General features: G+C 48.5%; 1 protein-coding gene across 1 annotated transcript in view; it reads left to right on the top strand.

Moving 5' to 3' along the window:
* MRPL23 (mitochondrial ribosomal protein L23) overlaps positions 1 to 23,829 on the top strand; it is a 201,020-nt gene that overhangs the window by 72,989 nt on the left and 104,202 nt on the right. The window contains exons 2-3 of the mRNA XM_086958934.1: positions 17,095 to 17,217; positions 17,850 to 17,932. Of these exons, the coding sequence (XP_086815060.1) occupies positions 17,095 to 17,217; positions 17,850 to 17,932 (206 nt within the window). The remainder of the gene's footprint in view (positions 1 to 17,094; positions 17,218 to 17,849; positions 17,933 to 23,829) is intronic.

Here is a 23,829-nt window from a genome sequence, read left to right as displayed (position 1 = left end):
CGAAACGCCGCGTCAGCTCCCCGCCGCTCCCCGAAGACCAGAGAGCGGGCGGAGGGCTGCCGGGTCCGGCCGGGACCAAGGGGAAGCCTACCTTGTCTGCGTAGGGCGCGAGGATCACGGTGGGGCGCGCTGAGAGCGTCAGGAGCTAACAGCAAGTGTGCTCTACTCAGTGCGGCGCCCACGAGATCAGGAGAGAGAGGCAATACCGATCGGCAGAAAAGGAGTCCCGAAGTCATCTGGTGAGGCGCGCTTGCCGCGCTTGGGGGCTCATTGACTGCGGGCTGATTATTACTGATAGCAATTCATTGGCATAGTTTGGCTTGCTCGTTTTCAGAGCTAAATGGAGATAAAGAAATCGTGTCATTTTTAATATCGATTTAGAAGAGACTTGAGACTACCTTTTTATTAAGACTTCCTACATACATGCAACCATTAAGAATTAAGTGCAACATTTTTATGACAAAGTGTTTATCGTGCAACTGCCTTATTTACATTGCTGAAACTAGATAAAGTTATATATTTTTATAAAATATACTTACCTGTGTGGTGGATTGGGGATTATTGTCGTGTTGAGTGCAATTATTATACACATTGCCTTGGGGAGAAGCCTGCCTGCTCTCGCCAAGCTACCTAGAGGGAGAGCGGAGGTTATCTACTGTGTGTATTCCTTCACCCTGACTAGAAGCAAGGGTCCCTACTTGGTCTAAGGTACTTACCTCTGCCAACTAGAGACCCCCAGATCTAACATTGTTGGACAGCGGTGCGGATTTTGAACTAATAATTGCACTTGACCTGCAGTGATTTCTTGTACATCACTAGTCTAGTTTAGCAGCACAGGTTGCGCAAGATTTTTTCTTTTTGGTGAAACCTTTTTGTTGAAAAGGTCAGGAAGCATCATGTCTCAGGAAGCTCCAAGTGTGAGGGTAGAAGTGGAATTGGAATTCGAAATTCAGGAGTTGTTAAACTACAAAAAGGGCCTCCTGAAGCAATTCTGCAAACAGCTTGGATGCCCAGTGAAGGGCAGCGCAAACAAGGAAGAGCTACGGAAAGCTCTGGGGGCCTGGTGGGAGGCCCGACATGGTGATCCAGAAGTTATTACTGGAGAGGGAGGCACACAGGAGAATGCTTTTGTACCCAGTGATTTGCTAGTGAGGAGGTCAGCGTCTAGGGTTGGCAGCAACCACGGCAGCAACCACTCCAGTAGGACCATTTCTCCAGAGGAGCTGGAGGATAACCAGAGAGCTAGTGCTCATGAGATTGAGCTTTTTAAACTGAAAGCCCAAGCAGATGAAAGGAGACTGCGCCTTGAAGCTGAGAAGGCGGCGGAGGAGAGAAGAAATGCTCTCGCTTCGGAGGAGAGAAGAAATGCTCTCGCTTTGGAGGAAAAGAAACTCCAATTGGCTCATGAGAGGAACATGAGGGAGCTGGACATCAAAGAAAGACAAGGGGGGTCCAGCTCTAATGGTGGCAGCGCACAACCAGTACAGGCGGGTAAGGTATACATACCAAAAGATCTGGTGCAGAATTATCAGAGGGGTGAGGATATTTATGCGTGGTTTAGATCATATGAACTTGCCCTAAAGATGAATGAAGTGCCTGAGAGGAATTGGGGGGCAGGATTGTGGAAGCATTTTGAGGCCTCTTGGAGGGATGTCTTGGCACCCTTAGAAGCAGCAGGTACTTTATCCTACCCCGCCATGAAGGAGGCTTTGTGCCTCAGGTATGGGCTCACTGCAGAACAGTACCGCCAGAAGTTTAGAAACTTCAAGGAGCTTGATTCAAGTACTTGGGTGGAGTGTGTGAGTATGTACACACGTGCACTGGAAGGTTGGATAAAGGGCAGCAAAGTTACTGATTATGTGGGGTTGTGTCACTTGATTAGTTGGGAGCACTTAAGTAGTTTGTGTTCCAGAGCTGCGCCAGCATCTTCTAGATAGCAAGTTCACTGATCCCAGTGAGCTTGCTAAAGAGGCGGACTGCTGGGCTAGCACCAGAGTCCACAAGGGGGTGGTAAGTACCCCAGCCAAGGGTGGACAGGGTCCCCAGCAGAAGAGTGGGGGGGACACGGGTAATCAAAAGGAGTGTTCTAAAGGGCCCCAAAATAGTTCCCAGGAGAAAGCGTCTCAACCCCCCAAGTCCAAGAAGTCCTGGCCCCATAAGGGCAAGAAGGACAACAGGTCCCCACCTACTTGCTATGCCTGTAGGGAAGTGAGGCACATTGCCCCCAAATGTCCAAAGAAACCTCCAGCACCCACCGGTGCTCCAACTCCGGAATTAGCTAGTGTAGCTTTGGGAGGGGATTTGCTTTCTAGTGGGGAGGAGGGGTTAGCATGGAGGACCCTTGTCTCTTTAGGAGACCAAGAGATGGCCCAGGAAGCCTTGCTGCCCTCAAACACTAAGAAGTATGGGCAGAAGGTGACCGTCAATGGAAAAGAGATAGAAGCTCTGAGAGACACAGGGGCCAGTGTGACATCTGTCAGGTGTCAATGGGTGTCTGAAGAGCAGACCATTCCCAAGGTACTCCGTCCTGTGGTGGCAGCTGACAGTTCAGTGCGCCTCTGCAAGTTGGCACGTGTTCCATTTGAGTGGGGAGGAGTCTCCGGTACATTGGAAGTTGTTGTAAGTGATGCCTTGCCTGTAGATTGTCTATTAGGTAATGACCTGGAGAGCTCTCCATGGAAAGATGTAGAGCACAGGACTCACTTGGAAATGGTGGGCTTGCCTGCATGGATCTGGGTGACCACGCGTGCAATGGCAGCCAGTAAGGGTGGATTAGCAGAACTGGAGCCTGGAACAATGGCCCAGGGACCTGCCAAGAGAGGAAGGGGTAGAGGGCGCCGGAAACCAGCCCCCACTGTTCCCACGGTCCAGGAGGAGGCAGAACCTGAGGGGGATGCCCTGGAACCTACAGGGGAACAGGTGGCCGAACTGGGGGAATTGCCTGAGCTGTCCCAGTGGCAGCAAGATGGTGGTCCCTCCAGGGAGGAATTCTGCCTAGCTCAAAAGGAGTGCCCTTCCCTCATTGGTGTGCGGCAGCAGGCTGCAGACCAGGCCGCAGGCCTGGGGTCCAAGGAACATTTGATCTACTGGGAGGATGACTTACTTTATAGTGAGCCTAAGTTCGCTGAGCTTGGTGCAGCCCGTGTGCTGGTGGTACCCGAGCGCTTCAGGAACTTCCTACTGGTCTGGCTCATGACGTGCCTCTCGCAGGACATCTGGGGCAAGACAAGACCTACTACAGGCTTGTCACCCACTTCTACTGGCCCCAGATGAAGAAGCACGTCGCTGCCTTTTGCAAGTCTTGCCAAACTTGTCAGGCCAGTGGCAAGAGCGGAGGGAAGTGTGTGGCACCCCTCCAACCCTTTCCTGTGGTGAGCACCCCTTTTGAGAGGGTGGGCATTGACATCGTGGGGCCCCTGGATCCCAAGACGGCCCTGGGCAACAGGTTTATCCTGGTCTTGGTGGACCATGCCACCCGGTACCCGGAAGCAGTCCCTCTCAGGACAGTCACAGCCCCTGTGGTGGGCCGTGCCTTAATGGGGATCTTTTCCCGTGTGGGATTCCCCAGAGAGGTGGTTTCGGACAGGGGTACAAACTTCATCTTAGGTACATGAAGTCTCTGTGGGAGGTGTGTGGAGTACTTATAGGTCACTCCACACCTTACCATCCTCAAGAAAATGGGTTGGTTGAGAGATTCAACCGCACCCTGAAGGGCATGATTATGGGCCTAGAGGAGCCCATGAGGCGGAAGTGGGACGTCTTGTTACCATGCCTGTTATTTGCATACAGGGAGGTGCCTCAGAAATCCTTAGGGTTCAGCCCCTTTGAGTTGCTGTATGGCCACCATGTCAGAGGGCCTCTTGCTCTGGTGAAGGAGGGGTGGGAGAAATCCCGTGGGAAAACCCCTCAGGATGTGTTCAGCTATGTGCTGGCCATCCGCAACCAGACCAAGCGCTTCAGGGAGCTCGCCCAAGAGAACCTGGAGGCTAGCCAGGAGGAAATGAAGAGATGGTATGATCAGAACACCTCTCTTGTGGAGTTCCAACCTGGGCAGAAAATGTGGGTGATGGCGCCGGTGGAGCCTTGTGCGCTCCGTGACAAATGGTCTGGGCCATATGAGGTGGTGGAGTGCAAGAGCGAGGTTACCTACTTGGTTAACCTGAAGACTCCCAGGCAGCCCCTGAGAGTGTTGCATGTAAACCGCCTCAAACCCCACTTTGAGAGGTCAGAAGTGACTATGCTCATGGCTACAGATGCTGGAGGGGAGGAGGATAGTGATCCTCTCCCTGACCTCATGGCAACCAAGGAGCAAGATGGGTCAGTGGATGGTGTGATACTCTCACCCACCCTGACCCCCGAGCAGCAGCAGGACTGTCGCCAAGTCTTGGGTCAGTTCGCCCCCCTATTCTCCCTGACCCCAGGTGTCACCAACTGGTGCGTCCACGATGTGGACACTGGTGACAACCTGCCTGTGAAACAGAAGTTTTACAGAGTGGCTGACAAGGTCAGAGCTAGCATCAAAGAAGAGGTTTCTAAGATGTTAGCACTAGGGGTAATTGAGCCCTCCAGCAGCCCCTGGGCTAGCCCGGTGGTCTTAGTGCCTAAGAAAGCTGCTACACCTGGTGGCCCCCCAGAACTCCGTTTCTGTGTGGACTACCGTGGGCTCAATGCGGTCACCAAGACTGACGCGCACCCCATCCCCAGAGCTGATGAGCTGGTGGATCGGTTGGGAGCTGCCCGTTACCTAAGCACCTCTGATTTGACTTCAGGTTACTTGCAGATTGCCTTAACTGAGGGGGCCAAGGAAAGATCAGCATTTTCAACGCCAGAGGGGCACTTCCAGTTTCGTGTCATGCCCTTTGGGTTGAAAAATGCCCCTTCCACATTCCAGAGACTGGTCAACCAGGTATTAGCAGGGCTGGAGGAATTCAGCGCAGCCTATCTGGATGACATTGCTGTGTTCAGCTCCACTTGGGAGGAACACTTGCAACACCTCTGCGCAGTGTTGAAGGCTCTGCAGAAGGCAGGCCTCACTATCAAGACCAGTAAGTGCCAGATAGGGCAGCGATCTGTGGTGTACTTGGGACACCAGGTGGGGAGCGGCCGGGTGGCGCCCCTACAGGCGAAGATTGATACCATTCTGGCTTGGGAACCCCCCAAGACCCAGACTGAGGTGAGAGCCTTTTTAGGTCTCACCGGGTATTACAGACGGTTTGTCAAAGGTTATGGCACCATTGTAGCCACTTTGACAGAGCTGACATCTAGAAATCAGCCCAGGAAAGTGAATTGGACAGAGGCCTGTCAAACTGCTTTTGACAGCCTCAAAACTGCCATGTGCACAGCACCGGTGCTTAAGGCACCTGACTTTTCAAGTGAATTCATTGTGCAAACTGACGCTTCAGAGCAAGGCGTGGGAGCAGTACTCTCACAGGTCAATGATGAGGGTGGAGACCAACCAGTGGCTTTCATTAGTAGGAGGCTACTCCCCAGGGAACGGAGATGGAGTGCAATCGAAAGGGAAGCTTTCGCTGTGGTCTGGGCTCTGAAGAAGCTGAGGCCCTACCTGTTTGGGACTCACTTCCGTGTTCAGACCGACCACAGGCCCCTCAGATGGTTAATGCAGATGAGGGGCGAGAATCCAAAACTGTTGAGGTGGTCCATTTCCCTACAGGGGATGGACTTCACGGTGGAGCACCGCCCTGGTACAGAACACGCCAATGCTGATGGTCTGTCCAGATTCTTCCGCCTTAGTGATGAGGACTCCCAAGAGGTTGGGTAGTTCTCCCCACTTTCAGCTGGAGGGGACATGTGTTAGACCTGACACCCTTGGCGTGGTTATTCCCCCATCTTTTTGCCTCTGACTCATGTATTTTTGATGCTGTGCTGGATTTCGTTTTTGCTGGTTTAGATGCTTGGGACACTCAGCCACTGCTGATCAGTGTCGGAGTGTAAGTGCTCCTTCTGTAAATTGTCATATTGATTGGGTATACCTGATTGACATATTTGTATCACCATGAAGTCCCTAGTAAAGTGCGCTATGTGTGCCAGGGCTGGTGATAACAGATGCTATTAGTGGGCCTGCAGCGCAGATTGCGCCACCCACATGAGTAGCCCTAAAATGACTTCAAAGGACTTCAAAGACTTTTTGGGGTATAAGAGAAGGACCCCTGACTACAGACTTTTAGATTCTACTATCAAGAGGAACCTCTGCCAGAAGAAGGACTGCTGAAGGAGCTGATGGAAGATTGCCTTGCTGTGTGCTTTAAGGGCTAACCTATCCTGCTATCCAACTGAAGGAGAGGAGAAGAAAGGGACTTTGCTGTGCGCTGTGACCCTGCCTGCTTGAAACTGCCAAGACTTTGCTGTGTGCTGTGTCTGCAATTGGAATCTCCAAGGGCCTGAGAAGAGCTGGCCTCCTGTTTGGAGCCCAGGGTTAAAGGTTCCTAAAGCTTTGCCAAATTGCCGTGAAGATCGCGCTGTGTTTGACTCTCAGCGCGTGTTTGTTTAACTACTGGCCGGGGGAGATGATCGATGTGCTCATCGGCACATATTTAAGGGTGACCGGAGGATCGTGGTGTGGTAAATAAAATTACCGGACTATTTTTCTATACATTAAATGACCATAAAGGATAGCTCAATAAATTAGAGGCAGAGTCCGTGGTATCCGAGTCATACAGGCTTTAATTAGGGTTCTCGAGAACCGGGACATCGAGTTCCATCACCACTAAGGTTCAGGAAGGGACATTCAACATTTTATTAACATCACACATTATATATAGTAAAACAGTATAATTGAAAGGAATACAGAAGGCGTAACAAGTGAAAAGAGAGAGATAAGAACACATGTGCGTAACAGGAGGCGTGCAAGAGGGCGTACACGTAGGCGTGTATTGGAAACGTCACAGAAGTGTCATAAGTGGGTGGATGCATAGAGAAATTCTGCAGGGTCAGCAGAAACCTTTGGCATGGGTGCGTGCGCAACTGAGCATGACGTGGTATAGACGTGTAACTGGGGAGAGCATGGGGCTTGACTTTTAGCACCAGTAGAGGAGTCTGGTGTCTGGGATGTCAGAACGACCTGTACCTATAGCATATCTGGTATCTTATGTTTGGAGGATGTATTGTCTGAGGTAAAAGGTCTCTCGAGCAGAGGCCGTTCAATACTGAATGCTAGTGCGTGCATACGTGTCTTGGTGCAATGCGCGGGGCCATGGGCCTACCATGGTAACGGGTTCTGTAAATCACTTGCAAGGAGGACAGGAAGGCCGGGCCCTTTGCTCTGCAGCCGGGAATATGTTTACCTATTTCACTAGACTGGAATGTGTTTTCGAGGAGGCTGAGCAGATAACTGTAGGCAAAATACTGTCTTGGCAGGCAGGCCAGGCTGAGCCGGGCACCGCTTCGCTGGGCAGGAAGTAAGGTAGAGGTCAGGGATGCATACCTAAACTGCAGCTTTCAGAGACAGAAGAGACTCGGAGCCTCAATTAAGGGCCTGGCTCGACTGAGCCAGAAAACGTGGAAAACGTGTGCTTCGCGTTATTTTAAAAGTGCACCATGTAAAGACGTTGGCACCATAGGCCTAAAAGCCAAATTAACGTGGTTTTCTTGGAGGACTGGATAACTGACATGTTAACGTTGGACGCAAATGCATATGCGTCTTTGTGGCATGCACGGAAAAGGAATTACACGACATACATGGAACATGGGTGCATGGATAGGGTGCGAGTGGGGGACACATTGATTACCTAAAAATTTCTATTTCCTCAGTGGTACCCCCCCCCTGCGGCGAGAACCATCTCCAGCGAACTGGTGGCTTTTGTGGGAGGTCTAGTCACGACCTGTGGCCCTGAAGTGCTTGCCGCCTTGTCATCGCCGCTGCCCGGGGCCAGAAAACCTCTCCTGATCGGAGCTGCGGGGCCGAAGAACAAAGTCGCCGCGCTCCCATTGGGTGGAGGAGCCGAGCCCCCTCACCAACGCCGCGACGGGATAGGCCGGTGCGGCGCAGCGTCATCAGCGGTGTTGGGCCGTGATTGGCCAGAGGAGCGGAGCGTCATTGCTTGCCTGCCCCGGGAGCCGCACTGCCATTGGCTGACTCCCGGGTGCTGCTGGAGGCTCGCCCATTTGCCGCGACGGGTTTGGTTGGTTCTAAAGAAGCTGATGCGGAGGCCGTCGAATTGCCGAGTGATCACCGCCGGGACCGGGGAAGAGTGTCCGGACCTCGCCGAGGGATCCCTAGTGAGCCGCGCTCTGTCCTGACCGGAGTCCCCGCGCTGAAGCGCCGCCTCAGCTCCCCGCCGCTCCCCGAAGGCCAGAGAGCGGACGGAGGGCTGCCGGGACCGGCCGGGACCAAGGGGAAGCCTACCTTGTCTGAGTAGGGCGCGAGGATCACGGTGGGGCGCGCTGAGAGCGCCAGGAGCTAGGAGCAAGTGTGCTCTACTCAGCGCGGCGCCCACGAGATCAGGAGAGAGAGGCAATACCGATCGGCAGGAAAGGGGTCCCGAAGTAATCTGGTGAGGCGCGCTTGCCGCGCTTGGGGGCTCATTGACTGCGGGCTGATTATTACTGATAGCAATTCATTGGCATAGTTTGGCTTGCTCGTTTTCAGAGCTAAAGAAATCGTGTCATTTTTAATATCGATTTAGAAGAGACTTGAGACTACCTTTTTATTAAGAGACTTCCTACATACATGCAACCATTAAGAATTAAGTGCAACATTTTTATGACAAAGTGATTATCGTGCAACTGCCTTATTTACATTGCTGAAACTAGATAAAGTTATATATTTTTATAAAATATACTTACCTGTGTGGTCTCAGTTTGTGGTGGATTGGGGATTATTGTCGTGTTGAGTGCAATTATTATACACATTGCCTTGGGGATAAGCCTGCCTGCTCTCGCCAAGCTACCTAGAGGGAGAGCGGAGGTTATCTACTGTGTGTATTCCTTCACCCTAACTAGAAGCAAGGGTCCCTACTTGGTCTAATGTACTTACCTCTGCCAACTAGAGACCCCCAGATCTAACAATGAGGAATGCTTTGTTAACATCAAGAAAGAAATTTGTAATGCCAATATATTGTCTTCTTTTGATGTGCACAACAAATCTATTGTCACAGTAGACGCTAGTGCGACTGGTTTGGGTGCCATGCTGTCAGATCAAAGGTGGTTCTGAGTTTACGGTAGCTTTTGCCTCAAGAACGTTGACTGACTCAGAAAAAAATTATTCCGTCAACGAGAGAGAGGCATTAGCCGCCTCTTGGGCAGTGGAATACTTTAGAACGTATCTGTGGGGTATGAAATTTATCCTAAGAACGGATCACAAACCCCTTATTAAGGTTCTTTCCCCGGGTAGGGCTGGTAAGGGTTCTGCTAGGCTTACAAGATTAGCTGCAAGACTCCAAGAGTTTCAATATTCGGTTGAATATATTCAAGGATGGAAAAATGTGCAAGCGGATTGTCTTTCTAGAATGTCTTTGGATTGGCGTACCCTGCACAACTATGAGATTCCTGTGAGCATGGATGAAGTTGCTGTTGCTTCTATTGAGGATGCTGTGTTAGTTGGGGAGGGTGTTTTTATGGCCAGTGATTGGGAAAGGGAGATGATTAATGATCATACTCTCCAAGAAGTTATTAAACTCTTGAAACTGGGTGCTAGGCGGGAGAGTGCTGTCTCTATCTCAGTCAGACCTTTCATTAAGGTTTTGGATGATTTGTCCATCATTAATGATAACATTTTGCTTAAAGATGAAAAGTTTATACCTCCATTTGGCCTTAGGAATAAATTGTTGGCCTTATCTCATGAGGGTCACATGGGCCAAACTCTCACACAGCGGCGGCTTAAAAGTCAATTATGGTGGGCAGGTATTGATGCTCAAGTGATAGAGTGGGTAGAGAATTGTGTCATGTGTAAGGAAGGTGAGAAACGATTGAAAATCGGGCCAAAGTCTGTTGAGACACATATACAGAATCCAGGTTTACCCTGGCATACTATTTGTCTCAATTTCATCGGTCCTATGGGTGAACTTAATGAGAAGGATAGGTTTGCCAAGGTGGTTGTGGATGTTTATTCAAAATGGTTGGTTGTGTATTTCACTCATGATATTACCTCTGAGAGTATGATTAGATTCTTAGGCAATCTTTTTAAGGGTGAGGGTATACCTTCTGTCATTCACTGACAATGGCAAACAACTCGTTTCCTGCTTCTGCTGCCACGGGTGTTCCATCTCCTTTCATGGTTGGTGATCTAGTTAAAATCAAGAGTGGTAGGGTACAGAGAGGTTTGTCGAAATTTAAAGGGCCTTTCAAAGTAACGAAAGTGCTTGATCACTGTGTTGTTCTTAACAATGGAGAGTGCTGGAATTTTAGGAGAGTGGCCCTTTACAAGAGAAATGGGGTTGAGTTTGATGATAGTGTAGACTCTGCTTTTCTTAGTTCCAGTGGTTATCTTTTTGCTGCTCATGCTCCAGTTCAATCTTCGCCTTTGAGTGAGGTTGATATTTCTGGTGCTGGAGATGCTGGTGTGTTTCAGGATCACACTTTGACTCAGTGTTTACCTGAGGGTGGTTTGTCGAATGGGCGTATTCCTAGGTTTCGAAGACCACCTGCATATTTGCAAGACTGTCAGTTTTTTCTTTGTTTTTTTGTATTAGGTTTTGTTTCACCTCTTTTGTTCAATAGAAAGGAAGATGTGTAATACATTGTACTGTTTTGGTTATCGCTCTAGTCTTTATAGAATGTTTTAGAAGAATGTTTAATGTGAAGAATGCTTTTACTTCTGTGTTCTTTGTTGTCATATGTTTGGTGGGTTCTATTCTGTGGCAGTTTACTGGTTGCTGCTGCAGGGAAGGGTCCGCTCTTGTTATTACTCCTCTGCTTATTAAAGGAAATATTCAACTCTTCTGGATTTCCACCGAGTTATTTACTACAAGTGGTAGTGAATGATACCCGGATATCGTTCCTGATCGTCGTTGCATTGTTGTTGTTTTTTTAAATTATTTGCACTTCTTTGGCTCTAGTCCGATGGCGTCCTGGCTGCAGGTGTGCTTAGAATCACCAGATTCGTTGAGCTTGTCAGCCAGACAGGCACGCGTGCCAGTTGTTGTGGTTTTACAGATGCTGCTGCTCGTTTTGAAGATGGTGCGGGCTATCCCGGTGAAATTGTCAAGGCGTCTGGGGTTGATCATATTATTCCAGGTACTTAGTGAGACTTGATGCGGCGTGCAGAATGTCCTTAAGGGAGACTAATGTGAAGTCTTGGTGGCACAGGGCATTGCCACCATCCAGCTGCAGAAATATGAGGGTTTGTGTCTCGGCGTGTGCTCAGCATACTGTGATTCTGGGCAAATGACTTGATCTTCCTGTGCCTTTGAAAAATGAATGTGATCTGGTGTAATGTAACTGGTACTCTCAGTGCAGTGCTATATTATGTTTCAATGCCGAAGCTTCCACATGTCAAAATGTTTCTTGAATTTTGAAGCGGTAGTGTCATATTTTACGTATTGGTTTATATGATTTGCTTAGGAAACATTTTCAGGGCTCGGCTTGTGAACGGGCTCTAACATCCGAGCCAGAACTTTAGCTCGGCTCTCCATGTTAATTCGTAAGCTCGCTCAACTCTATATAAAATAAACAAAATGCATGCGATAAAGGGGCTATGAAAAGAGGGGGGCATTATTGGAGTGTGGCAGTAAGAGAATCTGTGGCGAGGCGGGAACAGCGGAATGCCACAGAAAAGTGCCTCGCCCGGTGCCACCAGCGCTAATGCCGGACCTGTCTGCCTCACCCGTATTTGTCGCAGTATGACGTCAACAGCTTGTTTGTTTCTCTACAAGCCTGCACGCTTTGGGATATTGCCTACTTTTATGCTAGTAAAAAAAAAAAAAAAAACACCTTGATCTTTAACAAGCATAAAAGGTGAAGATCCATTGCTTGCTGCAGTGTCCCAGCAGTCACTCATCACGGCGCTCAGTGTGATGTGCACTCAGAGCCTTTTCCATGATCGGCGGTCGCTCGCTCGGATTATGGTTGCCGCCTGCCTGTCCGTCGCTGCTGGGGCCATCTGTCACCAGAGACCCACTGCTCATTACCGGCGGAGCCTGCGGGGTCTCATGTCTCATTGGAAGAGGACATAAAACTAGATTTGTTACGCCCTTGGGTAGCCTGCTGGCTTCTCTCTGCGCCTCGAGTGTTTTAGCCAGTTGGGACAACACGTCAGTTTCCTCATTGTATACAAAGGCCCCGTGTGCTGTCGCTTGATTTGCTTTTATGCTCCTCCAGCTAGTGAGTTAATTGAAACGGGAGGCGGCGACCCGCAATGTCCCGTTCTCTTCATTGGTGTGCAGGGAGGCGTCACTCGAGCTCTGATTTGGCTGTTTCCTGTGTTAGTCATTGCCCGCGATACCTGCCTGGGAGAACACACAGCCACATCCATTTCCACTGCCCGGATCGGAGTGCCTAATAGGATCCTGGCAAAACGGGATGATTTCTGTTCATACGGACAAAACACTCAACAACAACGGTCCCCCTCTTCTGAAAGAACTTTTAATCCCATACAAAGCAGAGAGATCTCCGGTCCAATGCAGAAAATCTCATTGCAGTCCCTAGAGTGAGAAAAGCCAAGACCGGTGGCCGTCGCTTCTCGGCTCACACGGCGAAGCGATGGAACCAGTTACCCCGGAAACTTAGGACAGAACCGAACTATCTCCAGTTCAGAAAGACCTTAAAGACCTTCCTTTTCCCGCAAATATAATCTCACTAGTTGGCTAAAACCCCTGGAGAAGCAGATCAGCGCTGGGATGCTCTTCGGAGTTACTACGCGCTTTACAAAACCATTAAATAAATAAATAACGGACTGCTCAGCTGACTGCAAGCCACACTTTCAGGGATCGACGAGAGCTCTGGAGTGTCCCTAGAGACTGCAAGGGTTTCTGCGAGTGACTGTTTTGGACTTCTAAGTTGACCACGATAGATGGGTTCATTGCCTTGGGTTGGTCATGATTTGGGTACATCTGACTTTACTGGGCATGATTAATGCCACTAATCTCACCCTTACATTTCAAGGTAAACAAGCTGCTGTCTGAGGCCTAATACCTTAAGTTGTGTACGCGCGAGGAAGAGGGAGGAAGAGGGAGGAAGAGGGAGGAAGAGGGAGGAAGAGGGAGGAAGAGGGAGGAAGAGAGGGTGGGGTGGGGTGTCGAGCTCCTGAAAGTGACTTCGGAAAGCGAAAGTGTTCTGCTGGGGCGGGTTGTCGCGGCCCTGAAAGTGACAGTGCGCGCATACTAGCGAGTGGCAAATGGCATCTGGGCACGTCACACGTGCTCTTTTGCGTGTGATAGCAAGCTGTTTGGCGCTTTGGTAGCACTTTTCAAAAAGCTACTAAATGTCTCAGCCAAGCCAGCACATGCGCTGTCTCGGCCAGATCAGCACATGCGCTGGATCAGGCCGAGACCTAAAAAACGGCCTGAGCACCTGAAGTTTGATGAGGAAATATGTGGGTCTCTTTGGAAAGCCACAAAAGCCACAGTTGGAAAGTAGGAGGGAAGGCTAGCTAGCTCCAGTGTCATCAGCAACTGAAGCTTTGCAAGCACCTGTAGTACTAATTCAGGCTTGTAATCTGCATGGCCGATCTGTGGCCATAAGAAAGATGAACACATTTCCAGAGGCAAGTATGTCATGTACTGGTTGGAGAAATACTGCTTTTGGGCTGATAGGCTGTCAAACACATGCATCGATCACCGTCCCATGGCAGGTGGTCAGGACAGACTGTCTTTCGAGAGGAAAACTACTGCTCAGGGATAGACATGAAAACTGAATAATATTGGCTCTTGTGAATTAGATTTCTAGACTTCAGAAATCGATCATTAAAATTTTACACTTGCAAGGGTCTCTAATGGTACCTTTAGCTCTGAGGCAAGGTCTGCTTATTGCCTTTCCCCTTTAAGAAGGATAGTGGAACTACTGGTACACTGGTATGAGAGCAGGATTGCAGGCATGCAGAGAGTTGCATAGAGCATCATCGAGAGGAGTAGTGCCATAGTGTGGCATAGAGTAGATAAGAGTGTCTGAGTGAAGTAGAGTTTAATGCAGTAGAGCGTCAGAGTGGAGTATCATGGAGTAGAGTGTTTTGAAGTAGAGTGGCCTAGAGCGAAGTGGTGCAAAGTACATTGGTACAGAGTAGATTGGCGCTGGGTAGAGTGGCGGGTGGATTGTTTCAGAGTGGATTAGAGTGGCGTGGCGCAGAGTGCTGGGTAGATTGCAATAGCATAGAGTGGCATAGTGTAGATTGTTTCAGAGTAGAGTGAAGTTGTGTAGAGTACAGTGGCGCATAGCATAGTTCTGTAGAATGCAGTGGCATAGAGTGTTGAATAGTATGGTGGAGTAGAGTGCAGTGGTGCAGAGTAGTTGACATAGAGTGCATTGGCTTTGAGTATAGTAGTGTAGAGTGCACTGGCGTGAAGTGATGTAGAGTAGATTGCAGTGGTGTGGAGTGGCACAGAGTGCTGTGGCGTAGAGTAGATTGTTTCAGAGTAGAGTGAAGCGGCGTAGAGTTGAGTGGTACAGAGTAGAGTGCAGTATTGTGGAGTGGTGCAGAGTAGAATGGAGTTGTGTCAAGTGCAGTGGTGGTAAGTAGAGCAGGATAAGGTGCATTGACACACAGTAGACGTGCAGAGTAGAGAGGCATAGAGTGAAGTGATGTAGAGTGCAATGGTGCACAGTAAATTAGAGTGGTGTAGAGTGCAGTGACATAGTGCAGTGGTGCACAGTAGAGTAGAGGGGGGTGCAGTGTTTCAGAGTGGGGAGCAGTGGTGCAGGGTGCAGTGTAGAACAGAGTGCCATAGATTGTTGCGAAGTAGATTGGCTTAAAGTGCAGTGGTGTAGAGTTTACTGGTTTTGAGTAAAGAGTTGTAAAGTCCATTGGCATAGAGGGCAGTGGCATGAGTGCACCGGCATAGAATAGAATGGCGTGGAGTGGCGCGGGGTAGATTGCAATAGCATAGAGTGGCATAGTGTAGATTGTTTCAGAGGAGAGTGAAGTTGTGTAGAGTGCAGTGGTGCAGAGTAGAGTGGCATAGTGTAGTGGCGTATAATGCATTGGCATAGTGACACAGACTGAGTGCAGTGGTGGAGAGTGCAGTGTCGGAGTGTTGCAGTGACGTACTGTTGCAGAGTTTAGTGCAGTGGTGTAGAGTGTATTGCATGCAGTGGTACAGAGTAGAGTGGCATAGAGAGCTTTTGTAATGTACAGTGGTGCAGAGTACAATGGTGTATAGTGTAGTGACATAGTGTTGTAGAGTATAGTGACGTAGAATGCAGTGGTGCTGAGTCGATTTGGCACAGAGTGCATTGGATTTGAGTAAAGTGGTTTAGAGTACATTGGCATAGAATGCAGTGGTACAGAGTGCAGTTTAGTGGTGCAGGATAGAGAGAAGTGGCGCATAGTGGATTGGTGCAGGGTAGAGGGTAGTGCCTGCAGAGTAGATTAGAGTGGTGTAGAGTGGATTGGCATATACTGAACTGGTGCAGAATGGAGTGGTACAGAGTTATGTATTGTTAAATTTAATATAGCGTTCAAATCACCCATGTTCATCCCTGCGCTGCATCTACAAAAGCAGGCAAGCATCTACAAAAGAGATCTCATTGGAACAGGGAGGCTTTCAATAGTTTCCTAAATTGCCAATAATTCGAACAGGTCCGAATATGCACTCTGAGTCTGTTCCAATAGACAGGGGCCAGGTAAGAAAAGGTTCTCCTCCACATCTAGTCAGGCTGGTGTCGGCGACTCGCAACAGGGCTTTGTCCTTGGATCTTAGACTTCTGGTGGGTACATACCATTTAACTTTGTTGGAGATAGCTGGAGCCATTGCCCCTTACAGCCTTATATGCGAGGTAGCAGATATACTTGCAGGTAGCAGATATTAAAAATGCTCCTTTTTTTTACCAACAGCCAGTGCAGAGACTTCAATGAAGGAGCCGACTGGGTACCCAGTGGAAGATTTAAAATAAGTCTTGCTGCTGAATTTTGCACTGCCTGTAGTTTAACAAAGAGCGTCTCATTAGTTGCGGCCAATAGAGCGTTCGCGTAATCTAGTCGACTCACTACTGGGGCTTGAACTAATGATGTTCTCGCAGAGAGGAGTAGAAAATGGAATATTCTGGGTAGGAGACACATATTATGGTAGCAATTGCCATTGGTAACTAGGATATGATCTTTCACAGAGAGGGCGTGATCAATTTTTATGCCAAGATTTTTCACAGATTGTTTGTGAGATGGGACTGATCCTAGTTGGAAGGGCCACCACTCATTAGACCACAGCGTGATGGCTTTGCCGAACGGAATGATGTAGAGTAGAGTGAAGTCACCAAGTATACTAGTTTGTTTTGATAGTGTTAAAATATTTGTTTACACCACACTTCAAAATGACACAAACTGTAATTTCCTAATTCTGATATATTCTGAAATATTTACACAGTTCGTTTTCAGACATGTAATTTTTGTTGTGTGCTACAAAAAAACAACCTTGTACAGCCTTCCTCCAGCACACCCTCAGTAGCCAGCATGATTGTTACATAAATTCTCTCACTTTGAAGTCCGAGAAAGAAAAGTAAATACAAAGATCCCTGGAAGACCTAGTTTGACAGTTGACTTCTGTGTTTGAATGCACAGCAAATGTGACAAGATAAGAACAAGATTTGAAGGCCTGTTTACAGAAATCGAATACTAGTGGAAGGAAACAGTAAATAAGGTCTGAGCCACGAAAGCGACAAACTCAAGCTGGCCAGCCTAAACCAAATAAAGCCTGCAAATGGAAAGCAAGCAAATGTGAGTTACAACCCACAAAGCCGATGGTAAGCAATGGATGGAATGCATTCCAAGGAAGCTTTCCAAATGTCGTAAAGATGTGGTTAGGAAAGCAGACAGCTGCACTGTCTGTTAAGCTTAGACCTAATAATAGACAGTGTTTTTGCTGTTCATCAAGTTTACGCAGGAATTAAGATTTCTGACTTCCACTACTTTGGATTTCCAGAACCATAATACCGGAATAAATTAATGTCCCTATTTACAACAGTCTAAAAGTTTTCATTTTTTCCCTTTCACAGATATCCAATCTATCAGCATGGAAACCCACAACTACGCATCTTTAGGACCAACTTCTTCATGACACTGGTGAGGCCAGGAAGGGAACAACCTGAAGATACTGTACAATTCCGCACTGCCCTGGAGTAAGTAGATGCCGTCGAGAATGGTGTTTTCAAGCAATACGTAATCGCGTGCAGACTGAAGAGCATTTTTGGGGGCTGCAGCTAGAGTAAGGGCACACTGCGCCAACACCTCAGAGAGAAATTTCAGAGCATGTATTGTGGAATAAGTGCTCATTGCAGATAGTCTAGTACGAAACCCTAAAGAAAGTGCATGGACATTGAAACCCTGGACTACATTCATAGCTTAGGGTGTTTTATGATAGGGACATGTCTCAAACTGCAGGGACATGTTATTCAGGGGACGCAACTATGGAGTAAGTGGGCACTGAAGAGAGAGGGTTTTAGTGCATGGTGGTGACTGAAATAAATACACACTGCAGGGACTGTGGATTCAGGGGAGCGAAGTATGTGCACACCAATTACACGGTACATCAGGAGTGAAATGCTTGGTTTAGAACTAATTAAGGGAGTAATCCCACACAGTCTGTTCATAGGGTGCCCTGGGATGCATTCAGTGAGGGCGAATGCATTCTAAGGCTGCAACCATGATAATATGTGAAAACTGGCAGGCCCATGTGTTTGGAGGTAAAGGTGCTCACGTCCCTGTGTGGCTGCATTGTGTCTTATGTTCTGCTCTTCATTGCTCTTGGCAGAATGACGAAGTTTGATATCCAGAACTATCTTCAGAAGATCTACAATGTGCCTGTGGCTGCTGTGAGGACTCGCATTCAGTATGGTATGTGCATTTATTTTTGTGTGTGTCAAGGTGTTGCTTTGTGAACCATATCGCTCTATTTGTCAGTCAGAGGAGGGAAAGTATAATGTGCTGGCCTTGGCTAGCCATTAGATAGATCACATGTGTTGCACACAGGCAAAGCTATATTCACTCAGAAGTTATAATACTGGGATGCACAGGCATGCACCTATCAATTGTGAAGATTTCCATGCCAAACCAGTTCACAAAACCACAAGCCATACACTTATGGTTTGGTCCAGAAATGACGAAACTCCAGTTCATTTAAATAGTTTCTTCCTCACCAATTTGCCGAACGCCGAACGTGGTTGTGCGTAAACTTCATATTTCAGAAAACCTGCATGAATTGGGTTTGAAAATTTGACAAACTATTTTCGGTATTTTGATTTCATTACTTGAAAAGCATTTTTCCAGATTAAGTATTTTCTTGTCTCACCCTACCGTTCCAAAATGAGGGAAATGTGTGCACTTTGCCACATTTTCTGACACACTTGAACCTAAGCCCTTCCGCTTTTAAGTTTAGAAGCGCAGATTAGTGTGAGAGAAAAGCAAATGCAAAAAATATCTGAAAACTGATTAAGAACTCTGCCGGTGTACATCTAATTTGTATTACTCTTTTCTGGCTACATCCTGATACTACTATGGAAGATCCACCTTTTGCTTTTCTAGGTATTATTTACTTATTTATTTTTTTATTTTATTTTATTTGAGATTTTATATAGCGCAAACACGACACGTTGGGGTATCGGAGCTCTTTACAGGTACGTTGCGTACAGTATAGGCATAGGCAAAATACAAGGATGGGGTTAGGGAATTGACTACAGTAGGATAAAAGTCAGAGCTATATACAATAAACAGTACAGTACCAAAATCAGAGAGCGACATGTCAGCAATAAAACAAGGGGAAAAATTGATACATGGAGAGGGCCAAGCAATACAGGAGATTATGAACTGAAACCTAGGCCATGAAAAGGCGGAATGCGCAATGAAGGAGTTAGTGGAGGAATTTGCTCATTAGGAAGGTTTTCACTTCCTTTTTGAAGCGTGACAAAGTAGGAATTCTTCTGGTGGAGGGAGGTAGCGAGTTCCAGATTCTCGGTGCGGCCCCAGAGAACGCTCGGTTATATGTTTTTACATTGTGGAAGTGGGGTGGCAGGAGCACACGGTCTCTGGCGGACCGGGAGTTTCTGGTTCTCCCAGATATCACAATTTTCTGGGCGAGATACTTTGGGGTGTTCGCGGACAAGGCTTTGTGAGTGATGCAGGCCAGCTTGAGCTGGATTCTGCCTTCAAGAGGAAGCCAGCTCAAGTCCTTCAGATGTGGTGAAATGTGGTCAAATTTATTTGAGCCAGATTAGAGTCTAGCTGCTGCGTTGAGGCAAGCTTTTAGCGCGGCAGTCGAAGTCTTTGGTAGGCCAGATAGTATAGAGTAGCCATATTCAATTCTGGAAATGACTAACGCCTGAACTGTGTTTTTTAGGTCGGCAGTAGCAAGGAAGGGTTTTAGCATTCTCAAGTTGCTCAGATGGAACCTGGCAGGTTTGGCCATCGAATTGATGTGTTCACGCATATTCAGGTTGCTGTCCAAGGTTATCCCGAGCGATTTAGCAGAATCCACTATGGTTGGCGTGCAGTTGAGTGCTGTGATCAATGAATCCATTCAGGGATGTCATTGGATTTTTTTGGGTGGGGGATATGAGAAGGAACTCCGTTTTTTGGGCATTCAATTTGAGCTGGTTGTTGGCGAGCCATTGAACAGTCAGATTCAGAGCATCGTTCCGATAGGTAATCTTATCAAGAGAAGAGATTTTGATGCATATCTGAGTGTCATTGGCGTACGTGTGGAAGGAGATGTTGGCCGTGCAAATAATTTCAGCTAGTCGTTCAAGGTAGAGATTAAAGAGGGTAGGTGACAGAGTTGAGCCTTGAGGGACACTAATAGAGATCAGGGAAGGAGCAGGAGCAGATAGGTTGTTGTTGACTAAGAATCTCTAGGTGTGGTTCTGGTGCAATGAACCAAATCATTTGATGACTGTACCTCCTAGACCCATCCTGTGTTCAAGACGTTTCTCATGGTTGACTGTGTCGAAGGCTGAGGAGAGATCCAGAAGGATCAAGAGACAGGTTTCGCCTTGGTCAAGGGCTAGGAAAGCATCGTCTACGATGTGAAGAATACTGGTTTCAGTGCTATGCCCAGGCCTGAATCCAGATTGGAAATCGTCAAGTAAATTGAATTCCGCGATGTGTTATCTTAGTTTTAGCTGCACACATTTCTCCAGCAATTTCGCAAGAAGAGGAATATTCGAAATAGGTCTGAAGCTGTCTGGAATTTCCGGGTACAGAGTGTTCTCCAGTATTAGGGTGTCTTTCATAGATTCACATGCTTGAATATTCCCCGTTGTCAAAGTGGGAGTCCCACGGTAGATAAAATACCAATAAAAAACGAATAACAGCTTTATCGACGACAACTTTGTCGACAGCGGCACCGTCAACAATGGCCCCGTCGACGGCGGCCCCGTCGACGGCGGATCCTTCAGCTACGGCTCCGTCGACACCTATGCCATCATCGTCGTCTGCTCTGACGGCGACTTAGTCGACGACAATTGCATCTTCTTTTGCTTCATTGCCGATGGTGCCTCTTTCTTCCTCCGAGTCTGGTTCTTCCACCGTCGACCCTCTGCACAAACGTCGCAAGATGCCTGTTGAGCAACTGTCCATCCCAAGTGACCCACAGCCTCCTTCGCCCTTGTTTGCCACTGGTTCCGAGCAGGTCTCTGGTTCTGAGGACGATGTGGATGATTCCTTCAGGGCGGCACGTCCTTCTGATTTGGTTATTAAGTGCTATGGTGAAGACGATGAGGAACATTATTTTCAGGCAGAGGAACGTTCCGTGCACGTTCCAACTGCAACGCTGCCTCTGTCGCTCATCTCCAATACATGTTGGAGGATTACAACAGGCGTTTCTTGACATCTCAACAGGGTTCGCCAGTGCCTACAGCACCTGCGACTGCTGCTGCTCCTGCTGCTGCTCTGCTACCACAAACACCAAAGCCTTCTCCTCAAGTTCAGACGTCCGTTCAGATACACACTACAGTGTATGCCGATGACTATGATGATATTCATCCAGAAAGTGAGGATGGTGAGGTTCACGATGATGATGATGACGCCAGTCATATGGCTGAGTGGGACGACTACTAAATTCAGACGCCGTCCCCCCCTCCTTTGACGCCAGGGGATTCTCCTCCGGTGGACATTGCAAGTTTCCATCAACTGATTGATAGAGCGGCTCAACGCTTTAAGCTGCCAAGAGTCCAGAGAGAGGAGGACTGTTTTCTCTACGACTTCAAAAATCAACCGTTTAAACAAATCCAAACGGTCCCCATCATCGACTTCATCTGGAGTGAGGGGGTAAAATGTATGCAAACGCCAAATTCCATACAGGCGCAAATGCCTCGCATCGAGAAAAAATATAAATTGCCCTTTGGTTCCCCAGCGTGCCTGATTGCGCAGCCAAAGCCAGATTCGGTGGTCACCCAGGCTGCTCAGCGTCGCTCCAGAAACCTGACTTCTCCCATTACAGCTTCTCCTGATGGGGAAGGTCGTCGCCTTGACGCTATTGGGCGCAAATTTTCAACGATGGCCTCTACTACGGTGAGAGCGGCGAATACTTTAGCCATTTTAGGGTGCTACGACCGCCAGATGTGGTCAGACATGTCTGCCCTTGTGGCCCTTATCCCGGAGCCCTCCAAAGAGGAAGCCTTGAAAATTCTTCAAGAAGGAGAGAGAACGTCGGAGGAGATTATAGACTGCGCTGTAGACATCGCTTGTACTGGCTTCCGTCAGCTTGCTGGGGCAGCTGTTTTGCGATGGCAAGGTCGGTTACGTCCCACCTCTTTTCGCCAGGCGGTACAGGTGAAAATCCTGGATATGCCGTATGACGGCAAGTCGCTTTTTGGTGCACATGTCGACGAGGCACTGCAGACAATCAAGAAGGACACTGACACTGCTCGTTCTTTAGGAATTTTACAGTTCCGTAAGCAGCCTTTTCGTGGTGCACGCAGATGCGGCACCTCTTCTACTTTTCGCTGTGGATCCACTCAATACCGCTCCTACCACCTGGGTACTCAACGATATTCTTCCCAACAACAGCAGTCCTCCCGTCAGCAGTCTTCAAAATCCTACCGGGGGAAGTCTTCCTATAGAGGATCCACTTTCAAAAGACAAGGACTTGCCTTTCCTCCCAAAAGTTGCAGGTCGAATCATCCTGTTCTCTTCTCAAGGGTCCTCAATCACCTCGGACCGTTGGGTTCTGGTCATTGTAGCAAAGGGCCATGCTCTGGAGTTCGTCAAGATTCCTCCTCCCACTCCCCCATCCGGCCCACCTCAAAGAGCTTTTCCAGCAAGTTCGTATTATGATCCAGAAAGGTGCCGTCAAAGTGGTTCCAAGTCTCAAAGGGGGAGGGGATTCTATTCCCGTTTTTTCCTTATGCTCAAGAAGACATGAGACTGGCATCCGATCCTTGATTTGCGAGCACTCAACAAGTATCTCAAATGCCAATCCTTCTGCATGCTTACACTAGTAGAGATCTTGAGTCTTCTCTCCATGGACGACTTCATGACCACCATCGACCTCCAGGGCGCTTACTTTCATGTCCCAATTCTTCCACGGCATCGGAAGCACTTGCGCTTCTGGGTGGGACAGAGAGACTTCCAGTTCAGGGTGCTGCCTTTCGACCTACGCTCCGCCCCTCGTGTCTTCACAAAACTGTTAGCTCCAGTGTTGGCTTACCTGCGTCTCCAGGGCGCCCAAATCTTTCCATACCTGGACGACTGCCTCCTCAAATTGCAGACTCGCAACCAGCTACTTCGGGACACTTAACTTTGTCAGGAGGTGTTTCGCTCCATCGGCCTTTCCATCAATGCCGAAAAGTCCCAGGTAGACCCAGCTCCCTGCAGAAATTTTCTAGGAGCCACTTTGGACACAACACTAGCCAAGGCATTCGTGTCTCACGATCGGCAACTGAAGATTCTCCGCTTAGTGTCTCTTATTCGTGCAAAACAGTCAGTTTCAGTCCGGATCTTGAAGTAATATCTGGGGATGGCATCATCATGTATTTCGCTGATCCCAAACTGCAGGCTACGGACTCTCCCCATTCAAGAAGAATTGGACGGACAGTGGCGTCAGGTCACTGGTTCCTTCAGCGACCTAATCAGTGTAACCGCTCGCATGAATGCGGCTCTCAAGTGGTGGGTGCAGCCATCCAACCTTGCAGCAGGGACTTCTTTCCTCTCCACCACTCCAGAACTCACTCTGACAACGGACGCCTCCTTAGAAGAATGGGGTGCACAACTTCAAGGGCTGTCTATAAAAGGCAAGTGGACTCTGCTTCAATGCTCTTGGCACATCAACAGGCTGGAATTGATACCCATCTATCTAGCACTGAAGTCGTTCCATCCACTGATCCAGGGAGAATCGGTGCTTATCCAAACGGACAATACCACCAGTATGCACTATGTCAACAAGCAGGGTGGAACCAAATCTCCTCTCTTGTCTCGGCCGATCTGGGATTGGGCACTCCCTCACCAGGTTACCCTGACCGCAGTTCATCTACCAGGCATCTCCAACATCTTAGCAGATTCCCTAAGCAGATCCACGTCGTCGACCCACGAGTGGGAGTTACATCAACCACCTCTCAACTTAGTCTTTCGACAGTGAGGTCATCCGTCTTTGGATCTCTTTGCAACCCCGGAGAACCGGAAATGCCCATCTTACGCAAGTTGGCATCCCCACCACGGGTCGTGCGGGAATGCCCTTTTGATGAACTGGTGCGATCTATTCGCCTACTCTTTTCCTCCGATTCCCCTGGTGCCTCGCGTGT

Source organism: Lissotriton vulgaris, chromosome 2_1 (genome assembly GCF_964263255.1).
Source record: "Lissotriton vulgaris chromosome 2_1, aLisVul1.2, whole genome shotgun sequence".
NCBI lineage: Eukaryota > Metazoa > Chordata > Amphibia > Caudata > Salamandridae > Lissotriton > Lissotriton vulgaris.
Note: the sequence above shows the minus strand (reverse complement) of the source record. Positions and strands in the feature narration are given on the sequence as shown.